The sequence below is a fragment of the Odocoileus virginianus genome, chromosome 17 (genome assembly GCF_023699985.2).
Source record: "Odocoileus virginianus isolate 20LAN1187 ecotype Illinois chromosome 17, Ovbor_1.2, whole genome shotgun sequence".
Taxonomy (NCBI): Eukaryota; Metazoa; Chordata; class Mammalia; order Artiodactyla; family Cervidae; genus Odocoileus; species Odocoileus virginianus.
The window spans coordinates 9,944,477-9,957,209 of NC_069690.1; the positions used below are offsets into that span (position 1 = coordinate 9,944,477).

A 12,733-nucleotide genomic window follows, 5' to 3' on the forward strand; every position below is an offset into this window, starting at 1 on the left:
CAGTGATTCACTTACACACACGCATATTTTTTTTCATCCATTGTGGTTCGTCACATGACATTTATTATAGTTCCCTATGCTATGTGGTAGGTCTTTGCTGTTTATCCAGCCTCTGTGTACTAGTTGGCGTCTGATAACCCCAAACTCCAAACCTTCCCTCTACCTTTCCCCAACCCCAGCTCCAAGTGTATTTGCTTTGTGCGTCTGTTTCTGTTTTGTAGATAGGTTTATTTGTTGTATTTTAGTTTATGTAAGTGATATCATGTGGTATTTTGTCTTTCTTTCTGACTGACTTTGCTTAATATGGTCATATCTAGGTCCATCCATGTTGCTGCAGATCGCGTTATTTTGGTCTTTTTTATGGCTGAGTAACGAAGTCAGGTTTTTACTTCAGCACTCTGCTCTGTATCTGATCATTCACTTTTTTCTTTTCTGGAGACTGCATCTCTCCAAGTGGTAGTTCCTGGCTGGTTACTGTAGATACGGAAGGAAATCTTGCTGATCGATCTGTTCCTTACAGAGACTTTCATATAATCCTCGTGTATTCATCCCTCCACCTTCTGCCTTTTATAGTCCTTAATGATTCCATATTTTTTCCCCATTTCTTTCCTTTTATTTTTACTTCTAATTTTTGAACATTACTAAGGCTTTATCTGGTGGGTCAGATGGTAAAGAATCTGCTTGCCCTGCAGGAGACCCAGGGTCCGGAAAATCCTCTGAAGAAGGGAATGGCTACCCACTCCCAGTATTCTCGCCTAGAAAATTCCATGGATAGAGGAGACTGGTAGGGTCACAAAGAGTCGGACAGGACTGAGTGACTAACACTGACTGTTCAGGGCTTTATAGATGGATTCAACTTTTTTTGAGTTACGCCTCTTTCCAGGCATTTAGGTTTGCTCATACCCCAGTATACTAAGTTATTCACAACTGCTTTATCCCCACTCTGTTTTCACCTTTTGAGATGCAGAGTTACATGCTTTTTTTTGTTTTATTAACCTTGGATTGTGTATATTTGGTTTCTTGTTCTTTTGGTTTGGGATTGATTTCTGAAAAGATCTCACTGTCTTAAAATCTTAGTAGAAAACTATATAAAGACAATCAAAATGACTTTTTAAAAAAAATACAGTGTTTATATATCATCCTGTTTTCTTCCCTGACTTTTACTTAAGCAATACAAATGACTTCTTAATTTAAAAACTGAGGAACAAATCCTGTGACCACAGCTTTATTGGTGATTGTCTTAAAGAAGCAGTTTAGGCATTTTCAACTTCAGTCTCTGCATCAGCAAGCCAGAATTAATCTGCTCTCTGGCTTTCCCGTTGGAATCATTTGAGATTATGGATAAAGTATTTTAAGTCTAAAATTGGAGACCATATAAATAACACTTGTTCTTGCAGTGTTGAAAGAAGTACTGGTCAGGTTTCTTAGAATAATCCATTCCTTTTGATGAACGCCTGATAATCAGGGCTGAGCAAAATTAGTCATAATTATATCTAAAGTGTCTGGCACAGATATCTTTAATGAAAAGAAGAGGGTTTTTTTTTTTTTTTCCCCACTGATGGTAAGTGGGTGTGGATTAATATATTGGGAAGTCCATAGACACAACTGCTGCTGTTTGTCAGACTTCCTTTTTGTGCCCAGGCATGGAAGACCTAACTTGCTTTGCCTCTTCTTTTGTTCGTTAGTTCTTGGTGTTTGGTTTTTCTTTCCCTAAACCTGGCTAGAGAATCACACAATGTCTCATTCTTTCCTTGCTGTTCCTGAAAACAAGCTAGGGTTAAGTCCAAGGTTTTCATTCCTGAATCCCTAGGTAAAGATAGCTGTGTTCTCCCTTTGGGTTTCTTCTTTTGATTTTGTTATCTCTGGAAGCAGAGAGTACTGACCCTTTTGACCTGCTGCTGCTACTGCCGAGTTACATCAGCCATGTCTGACTCTGTGCGACCCCATAGTCGGCAACCCAACAGGCTCCTCTGTCCCTGGGATTCTCCAGGCAAGAACACTGGAGTGGTTTGCCATTTCTTTCTCCAATGCGTGAAAGTGAAAGTGACGTCGTGTCCGACTCTTAGCGACCCAATGGACTGTAGCCCACCAGGCTCCTCCGTCCATGGGATTCTCCAGGCAAGAGTACTGGAGTGGGTTGCCATTGCCTTCTCTGCTCTTGGCCTGAGTATGTGGTAAGAATTTACCTCTTTCTAACCTTAAAGATAAAATCATAAACCAGATGTTCTCTTGTCTTAAATGAGTTGCTTACATCTAAATAATCCGTCTGGCTTTATCAGTTCTCCTGGGCTTGTTTACTCATTATGAGAAGGGTAGAATGTTGAGAAATAAGACTGTTTCCAACAACTGCCTCTCTGTCCTACCAGTTGCATCAAAAATGTGTACTCTGGAAGCAAAATATTATTGCCCATGTCATTAGTTCAGCTCACATTGTAAACTTTAGAACCTTTGGTGCCAAAGGCTTGTAGTTCACAGATTGGTCCTATTTCTTTCATTCCTTCTTTTATTGAACCAGCTGAGAGTCTGTAGTGTGCCAGGCATTTTGCTAGACACTAGGATTTAGCACTTCAAATGAACATAATCTCTGCTGTCACTCTGCTTACTGTGTAATTCAAGGGAAGAACTGATAAGCGTATCCTTATAATTTCTACTCTAGTCAAAACCTTTGCACTTTGAGGATTAAGCTTATATTAATTTCTTAGTGTTTATCAGTCGTTTTTCCCCACTCTCAAGTCTTATTGTCCTGGGTGTCTTCTATGTCTTCTATGTCCTTGTATTAAATAAGTAATCAATTGCCTAGCCTTCTAATTCCGCATTGATCCCAAATCCATCAGTGTTCACCTCCATTTCACATCGCCATAGTTGTATCGCCCCATAGTTGTATCGTCCTCTTCTGAAACACTGGACTAAAAACACTTCCTTATTCCTGTAGTGCCTGGTTTGGCCTTTTTAGTGCTTTGACCTTTCTGTGTTTTCTTCGAGTTCTTAGCCCTTGTTTAGTCTTACCTCACACCTAATCTAGCCTGATCGGCATGCGCTGCCACGCCAGCCACCTGCCGTCCCTGGCTGACCGTATCCTCCAGACGCTCTGATCGGTTTATTTGTTAATATTCCTTTATTCCTGATCTCAGTTATTGAACATCACAGGCAGAAATCACACAAACTTTTTTTTTAATCACACATACTTTAAATTGCTACTGGGAAAAATTCATAGTCCCCAACTCACATAGACCCTCAGAACCCACCAAAGGTTCCTAGCCAACCCCTTCCATTCTCTACAGCTAGTAGAGCCTTTACTGTTAGTCCAGCTGCTGGTTTTTAGCAAACTGCCTCTCTTCCTAATTGAGGCTGTCAGATACGATTGCCTCCAACTTTCTTACCCTGATACCGTATTGTCTGCATTTTCACCTGTCTTCACTTCACTCTCTCCAGGCTTAGTGGGAGATGCTTCCTCCTTTCCAAGGCTAAACCCTCTCTTTATGTTTGGATCCCATCCCTCTCTGCCTGTTTAGGGTCTTTTCTCTGTCACTTCTCACTCTTTCTCCGTCCTCTATCCTCACCTCACCTCATTCTCTGTTTAAATATATTCATGTCTTTGGCATATTTAGAAAACAAATCCTTTCTTCACTCAGGTCTATCATAGCTTCCAGTCTCTGCCTTTCATAGACTAATTTTCTTAAGAAGTCATGTTTTAATTATCTTTTTTACTCACTGTATTTTGAACTCACAACTCTACTATTTTGATGAAACTTTTTCCGTTTGTCACCAGGGATCTCCTAATTGCTGGATCCAGTAGTCTTTCCTTAACTCATCCTCAATTTACCTCTCTGTTGCACCGAAGCTGTTGACCACAGCATTTTGAAACTACACTCCCTTGACTTGTGTGATTCTTTTGTGATTTTTCTTTCCTAATTCTTCAAAGTTTTTGTTTTGCTATACAAATTGAAAGTTATTTGCAGATATGGTGCTTTGCCTTTAACATCTCTAGTGTGTATCTCTTTAAGAATAGAGCATTTTCATACATAACCACAATGTAATTATCACATTTGGGAAGTTTAATATTGGTATACAATTCTGTTTTCCTGATACATTGTCTATAGTCAGACTTCCCCAGTTATGTCAGTAATAGCCTTTACAGCTATTTTTTGTTCTAATATCCAGGATTTAATGAAGGATCACACATTACATCGAGTAGTCTTGTGTCTTCAGTGTCTTTTACTTTAGCGTCCTGTGTCTTTATTTTCTTTTGCTTTAGTTTCCTTTACTTTTTTGTCTTTCATGACACTAACATTTTTTGAAGACTCTGGGCCAGTCATTTTGCAGGGTGACCCTGATTTGGATATGTTTCATTATTTCCTTATGAAATTGCTTAAATTTTAAATTTAAGTTAAATGCTTTCTGCAGGAATATTTTACATGAGTGTTGTGTCCTTAGGAAGCTCATAAGGTTAGTCTGTCTCGTTATTTGGTGAGTTTGATTATTTGGCTAAGGTGGTATCCACAGAATTTCCCATTTTACAGAGGCCTTTTTTCCCTCTGTAATTAAAAAGTATCTATGGAATGAAAGTTAGCGATTGTGCTAATATTCCATCCTAATAATCTTCTACACCCAATGGTTTTATTATCCATCATTTCTTAGCCAAATCAGATAATACTCTGGTGATTATAAAGTGGAGAGTTTTCTGTTGTATCATTTTTTCTCTGTTAGTTGTCCTTTTTCTGTAAAGGAGAGCTTTTCACACATGTTTTAATTTTTAAAACCACTTGTATTCATTTATTTTGGCTGCACTGGGCTTTCGCTAGTTGTGGCGAGCGGGGGCTCCTCTCCAGGTGCGCTGCGCGGGCTTCTTGTTGCCGTGTCTTCTCTCATGGAGCATGGGCTCTCGGCACAAGGACTTCAGTAGTTCCAGCTTGTGGGCTCCAGAGCATGCACGCTCAGTAGTTGTGGTGACACGTTTAGCTGTGTGCTGGCATACGGTGTCTTCCTGGAAATCCGTGTCCAAATCTCTATCCCCTGCATTGGCAGGCAGGTTCTCAACCATGGACCATTAGCGAAGTGCCAAAGTTTAGTGTTTTAAAACAGTAAGGACTACTTTTCTCATAGTGTTATCCATCTCTTTCATTATTCAAATTTTAGTCTGAAAATTTTCCCACATGGTTCTGGAGCAAGCTCTTTTAAGAAGGCGTCTGTGTCCTTTTGGCGCGTCCCCATTAGTTTCGGAGCACTTCCTTCCTGTACAGAAGTGTGCTCCAGGTTTCCCTGGCATGTTCCCTAGCCCTGGCCTGGCACCGTCTGTTTTTCCATGGAGCCCTGGTTTCTTTGGTAGAGAAACCGAGATCTGAGTTCCAAGCTATGGTCTTTGCCACTGAAGTGTTGTTCTTCTGGCTCTTTCAGAACAGAGCTAGGAAGTTTTGTTTTTGTTTTAAATCATGGCTTCACATTGATATTCCTAATTTCAGTCCAATTCTTTTTTTTTTCTTCAGTCTACATTTGAATCTCTTTTCCCACATTGAGAAAAGCCTGATAACAAGATCAATACATTTACTCATTTACTTAGTGGTACAATATATGCTAATAGTTTGAGAATTATAATACCAATAGTACTAGTAGTAGCTACAAGCCTACTAAGTGTGGCTTAAGATTTCCTTGTAATTTTTGTTATGCTTACATATATGTTACTTAAGAATGTGCAGTGTAAAGTTATTTAAATATCTTTTTTCTCTTTTTGTGGTAAAATTATCAAAGAATTGGATTGGACAAAAAGTTCACTTGGTTTTTTGTACTATTGTATGGAAAAACCCAGATGAACTTTTTGGCCAACCTAATAAAAGTCAATTAAATTTATGTGTCTCTCCTGTACTCAGTTTTATTTGCCTCCCCTATCCTTGTTGATTTAATTTTTTTGAAATGTATAAAACATTGTCATGGCTCAGAATTCAAGATCTCCATTTTATAATCACCATATGATATTTGACTCAGGTAAGAAGAAAGATAAATGATAAAACTATTAAGGTTTTATTTAAAATTCCCATTCCTTTTCCTGCCTTCCCATGGTTGTTAGCTTTTTTTTTTTTTGGATAGGTTTCTTGTTAGGATTTTATTTTATTTTCTTGACCACACCACACAGCACGTAGGATCTTAGTTCCCTGACCGGGGATTGAACCCAGGACCTTGGCAGTGAGAACTAGACTGTCAGGGGATACCCTTTCATTAACGTTTGACTTATCTTAGTTGTGCTCATTAATGCATTTGTAAGGATGTACATATTATTATATTTTTATTTCCTCTTTTACACAAAAGGTAGCATACTGTGTGTACTGCTGTGCCATATATGTTCTTTTGCACCTTGCTTTCACAGATATATTCCTTGTTCTTTTTTAAAAAAAAATATTTATTATTTTTCTTTCTTTATTTGGCTGCAGTCTTAGGTGCAGCGTGCAGGGTTTTTAGTTGTGGCATGTGGGGATCTAGTTCCCTGACCGGGGATTGAACCCATGCCCCTGCATTGGGAGTGCAGAGTCTTAGGCACTGGACCACCAGGGAAGTCCCCCTCATTCTTTTCATTGCTTTATAGGGTTTTCATTCACTATCCTATGCTTAGGCATTTAGATAGTTTCTAATGTTTCACTTTTACAAATATTGATGATATTCCAACCTATAACCTTGTGTACATGCTTTTTCATGTCCAAAACAGTGTATCATTTCCCCAAAACTTTCTTCTTTGTTTCCATTTCCTCAATGACACTATTAGTTACACAGAAACCATGGTATCATTCTTCTCATATCTCAGTAGTCAGAATGTGCTAATGATGCACTTTTACCCTTTTTTTTCCCCCACCTTCGTTTTCTTAGTTACAGATTTTACTTCTTAGCTACTTTTCTAGCCTCCTAACAGATGTTGTTTCTTCCCTAAAACTTCACACTGCTACTTGAGCTGTCTTTCTTAAAGCCAAGTGTTATTCATTTACCTTACCTCAAGATTTCTTCTCATCCTCTAAAGAATATAATTCAAATGCCTTTCCTCGATGCCGGGGCTTTCCATTTCCTGGCCTCCACCTATATCTCCAGCCTAATACATCTCCTAACCACTTCTAACCATGCTGAGCTACTTAGTAGATCCTCTCAACACGCTCTGTCCTGTCAGGTCACTTTTGCATTGAGAGTGCCTTTTTTTTTCCACCTTCCACATTTTATCTTAATAATTTTTTATGATAGAGCTTAGGTATGCCACCTACAGGAAGACTTCTGGCTGTCATGTCTAGTTCTGCTGTTCACCCGTGGCACCTGGTGCTTAGCTCCATGACTCATCTCTCTTCCCTGGGACTTTGGGCTCCTATGGGCTGGAGACTCCTGTTAATTCTGCTTTCTTGTTAAGAGCCTAGAAAAGAGTAGACATTCAAAAAAGTTAGTGAATATCTGAATAAACTTGATCTGTTTACATGAAAACAAATTATTTAGGTTTTCATTTACATGTTTACTGCAGAAAAATCCAAACAGTGCAGATGTATATAAGAGGTGAATGTCTTCCGTTTCCCCTCTCTCAGGCTCTAGTGAGAACTAAGATTCATAGTTTAATGTTGGCGAGAAAAGCACAAAATAGATTTTCCCGATCCTATAGGATAAAAATGTCTACTATTTTGTTCTTATAGATCATCTCTTTTCCTTTAGGCAATGATAGTAAGAAATGCTAAAGATACAGCTCATACAAAAGCAGAACGGAATATTCTGGAGGAAGTAAAGCATCCTTTCATTGTGGATTTAATTTATGCCTTTCAGACCGGTGGAAAACTCTACCTCATCCTTGAGTATCTCAGCGGTCAGTACACAGTTTGGTGTAATTATTTGCATTAGCTCCAGAAACTTGTTCAAAACATTATTTTTCAATAGAACAATGCTTTTTCCCAGTGTGACCAAATAGTTCTTAAAATCAACAAATACATTAACATAAGAAATTCACATGGGACCAGATGTTTCTTTTTGTAGACAAATATGAAGGAAACTTTAAAGGTTGTCTTTTTTCTTCATCTGTAATGTTTTATCTTAATTCTCTTGTAATCAGTTAACAAAATAACAAAAACCTAATGGATAGCCATCAAATTGACTGCACTTGGGTAAGATAATAAAATTCAAATAAACCACTAACTGAAATGGAAAACTTAGAGTATTGTTTAAGGTAATGAGTATTTTTGGTATTGCATCTTTAAACAGAAGTGTTTTTTACTTAGTGTAATTCTACAGATAGATTTTGCATTTTTACATTGGAAATCCCCCACTCATTCCAGGACTTACCCCTTCCTAGGAATTTGTGGCACCCCATACCATTTTTAGATCACAGGTATCTATTTCCAGCAAACACACTTGAGTTTTCTGAAAAACAGATTTCACAATAGCCTGTAACATAGAATAGAAAGCTGCATAATTTAATAACTTTTTTGTGACTGTTACCATTTTTTCTTGTAACTGTATTTTAACCTACTTTCAGATTTACACAAAAAAGGTGCAGCAATAGGACAAAGAATTCCCACCTACTATTCACCTAGATTCCCCAAGTATTATCATTTTACCACAATTGTTTTGTTTCATCATTCTTTTTTCTCCCTCTCTGTATCTGTATATATGCAGGTGTGTATATAGATATATATACATAAATGTGTTTATAGATATCTATACACACATGTGTATATATATTCATAATTTTTTCTGAACTGTTTAAGAGAGTGTTGCAGACTTGATTTCCCTTTGTCCCTAAATATTTCAGTATATTTTTCTGAAATTAACCACAGTATCTTACATAACTATACTTAAATTATCAAAATAGGAAATTAACATTGATAGCAGTAATCTCTTTCCTTAGTTTCCTTTAATCTGAAACAGTTCCTACGTCTTTCTTTGTCTTTCATGACCTTGACAGTTTTGAAGGGTGCAGTCTGGTTTGTAGAGTGCATCAGTTTGGGCTTATCTGGTGTTTCCTAAGGATTAGACTCAGGGTATGCACTTCTGGGAGGACCACTGAAGTGACGGCCTTTCCTGCTCTGTGTATTGGAGCAAGAAGTACATAAGATTTGTATCTTTGTTCCATTACTGTTGATTTTAACTTTGATCATACATACAAGGCGGTGAATTTTTTTGTGTTTTTTTTTTTGGTGAAGTTTTTCCTTTTTTTAATTAACAAGTATCTTGAGGAGATACTTTGAGATTATTCAAATATCTCATCTCTCATCAAGCTTTCACATACAGTTTTAGCATCCATTGATTCTTGCCTGAAACAATTAACTATGATTGCCAAGTGATTTTTCTTATTCCATCATGCCTCCTTCATTTGTTATTTGGCATTCTACTGTAACAGAGCTTTCTGTTCTCCCCCATTATAAAACAGAAATTTATCTATTCTTTTATTTAAATCATTGTGTACTCATGGATTCTAAGATTATTTAGTAAGCTATAATATTTTGTTAACATTGTAACATTGTTTATTTTGATATTCAAATCATGCCATACTATCTACCTAAGACTGACAAATTCATTCCATTTTAGAGTTCTAAAAATGTGGAATGTGGGCATTCACTAATTTGCAAGGATGGTTTAATTACATATCAACATTTTTCCACTTACCGGTAAAATGTTAGAGAAGCTTGAATCAAGATTTTTTTTAACCTCAAGTCTGAAATCTGTTGTAAATATTTTGAAGTTTAGATCTAAAAGCTAGAATTCCCAAACTTGTGTATTTCACATAAGAAGAACACTGCTAAAAATGGAATCCTGAGGACTTAGTTTTAAACCTCTAATTTTTAGGATCTGTTTTTTATTTTTAAAGGGTTGATGTCTTTTAATTATGGTTAAGAGGAAAGCACAAACCCTCTCATTAGAAGTGGATTGTTGGAAATAAAGATTGTTGTATTGCTAATGTCTTTTTCTTTTCTTTACAGGAGGAGAATTATTTATGCAGTTAGAAAGAGAAGGAATATTTATGGAAGACACAGCCTGGTAAGTGAAATTTTTGTGGTTTTATGAATTCAGGTAATAATTCCTATAATTAAAAGCAAAGTCTTGTTCCCACTGTGGGCAGCCAGTAAATTGTTCTGGAGCCAGTCAGTCACTCAGGACTCAATGGGGAGAAGCAGCTTTGCGCTTGGCAGCTATTAGAGATCACATCATTCCTTTGCCCCCAGGCCTTGGGTGGAACGTTCTTCACACCAGTTCCTAACAGATCCATTCTCACTGGGGCTTTATTTCCTTGAATTGGTAAGCTGCCTGCCTTGGCTCTGGGTGAGTGTGGTTTTCCAGTGAAACTTTTATGTGTGGACCCATGGAAAATATCAGAAACCATCTCCTTTTTTTTGTAGACTTTCCAGTTCCCAAGGTGCAGTCTTAGGGAGGTGATAAGTCTGCACACATCATCTGTGGATTGATTCAGTGGCCAGGATGGGATCTACCCTTCTATTTCTTAAGATGGCATCTGCTTCAAATTAAAAATATACATACCCTTTTGTGAGATGACAGTACTGGGTAACAATAAATCAGTTTATCCTACACATTAATTGAATAGAAAACACTTAAATGTTTTTTTCTACCTTAATTACCAAACTGCATTCCATTGTTTAATTTCAGGCCTTTTCTAACACAGAAGCTGCATTTAAGAGCCTTAGGGATGAAGTGCCCTTTTTTGGAGGAGGCTCTCTGAGCCGTGTTGGAGGCTGTGTTTGTGGTCCTGCTGGCTGTGAAACTGCCTCAGTTCTCTAGGACACACCCTCTCCATCCTGGAGTAATCTGCAGGATTGCAACATTGTTATGCAGCCAGTATTGCAGTGCCTTGTGCTTTTCGAATCCAGACAGGGTTGACTCAGCCCTTTATTCTTTTGAGGTAGATAAATTTGAGTGTCACACAATTTATAGTTGTGGGCTGGCTGGCAAGAGGGAGGGCAGATACTGTGGGCATGAGCTGTATATAAATATGCAGCTGTATTAAGTAAGGGATGAGTGGGCTTTTAAGGGTCAGGTTTTAAGGTATTTTTTAAACTAAGGCTTGATCTCGGAGAATAATGAAGTTCCTATTTCTTATGGAATTTAAAAATTGGGGGTGGGTGGGAGAAATTTGCTTTGATCTGAATGACTATTGGCCCATTTCCCACATAGACAGAGCAAAACATGACCAGTGACAGTTTGGCATAATCTGGACGACTTTGCAGTTTTAGCAAGATGTTTTATTGATGAAATAAAACATTTTATAGTTTCACTAAACAAGTGAAACATAAATGTCTCCATGCGTTTTGGCAGCAGCCTATGCCATCTCTCTTCCCCATACCCACCCCCACTAATTTGGTCTTTGGTGCATGTCTATTTCTTTCAAGGAATTTTGCTCCAAACATAAACTGCTTTGAGTGGATTATTCTTTTTAATTTTATTAAATCACTTTTGTTTCCAGCTTTTACTTGGCAGAAATCTCCATGGCTTTGGGGCATTTACATCAAAAGGGGATCATCTACAGAGACCTGAAGCCGGAGAATATCATGCTTAATCACCAAGGTGGAGATATACTGTAAACAGTTCTATAGTAAATAATCATCTTAAAATCTTCCACACAGGTTCATGGTCATTTTCAAAGCCCCATATTCATGTGTCTGTTACTATATGTTCCTCCCTCAGAATTTATAGCATCATGATGCTTGTACTTAAGGTTAATGAGATTAAAAAGAGTTGAGGATAACTGGCCACTCAACTCCCTTTTCTAGTTTAACCTTTACTCTTTATAGCTTGTCATTCTTTTGAAATCCTTACATAAAGTGTGGTGAGCCAAAAGCCAGTCCAAATATTAATTTTGGTTTGTTTCTTAAGTTGGAAAGTGAATCTTAACTTTATAAATTGAGTTTTCTTTAATGATGAAAATACAGAAATAGAAACAATGTTTTTATGATAAATTCTATTAATGCTGTATAAAAGAGAAGGAGATTAGAACTGAACCAAACTATTTGATTATACTTTGGAAATAAAATGTTTAGTAGGCATCAGTTTATCCTTGCTGTCTGTCTGTAACAAATGTAAGAATCAGACAAACTAATATTCTCTACAGCTGTGGGTACCGCAGAGTGAGCCTTGATGGTAACTGCATGTTGCTACAGACAGTTCAGCTTATGTGAGGGTAACCTGGGCTGGGCAGACTTGGCAGTTCACTCACATCCCAGAGGAGCAGCCAGCCAATGCGGTATCTGGGGGCTAGTGGCAGCTCCTGATCCTTAGGTGTTTATCAAATGATGCAAGAGGTAGTTAGCTCTCGAACAGAAAATGGCTTATGGACAACCGATGCCAGAATAAATGTTTCAAATTGTGGGATTTTTTTCTCTTTTCTTCTCCCCCTCTCCCTTTTTTTTTTGGAGAAATGCTGTATTTAACCACATTTGTCGTAGATATCTGTGTATCTTCCTTTCTCCCAGTTTTGTCCTCATTGGCCCAAATTTAGATTCTGAATTCTAAGACAAGGGATAAAATAGGAATGTGATTAGTTAACTTCTTTGATCCATAACCTAAGTGTATCAGGTAGTTCTGTGAAAATGTCATATTTCTTCTTCTATGTCAGAGTAAAGTACACATTTACATGTGAGTTTATTTATAGTCCATTGCCTTTTCTCAAAATAAACCTGGAATAGTAGGGTCCCTGGGGTTGCTAAACTACTGGATAGCTAATGACAGGTCAGCAGGACTAAACTTGAACTGAAGTGTTCTTTGTATAAGGTGATGA

At 37.6% G+C, this 12,733-nt stretch overlaps 1 protein-coding gene across 4 annotated transcripts in view; it reads left to right on the forward strand.

The window, feature by feature from the left end:
- The window catches only part of RPS6KB1 (ribosomal protein S6 kinase B1), a 38,938-nt gene that overhangs the window by 12,450 nt on the left and 13,755 nt on the right, over window positions 1-12,733 (forward strand). For 3 of the 4 annotated variants that reach the window (XM_020908737.2, XM_020908715.2, XM_070478574.1), the window contains exons 5-7: window positions 7,669-7,816; window positions 9,927-9,984; window positions 11,423-11,523. In XM_020908737.2, coding sequence (XP_020764396.1) covers window positions 7,669-7,816; window positions 9,927-9,984; window positions 11,423-11,523 — 307 coding nt within the window. Of the gene's footprint in view, window positions 1-7,668; window positions 7,817-9,926; window positions 9,985-10,608; window positions 10,856-11,422; window positions 11,524-12,733 lie in introns of those variants that run through there. The other variant, XM_070478575.1, reaches the window with a different exon arrangement.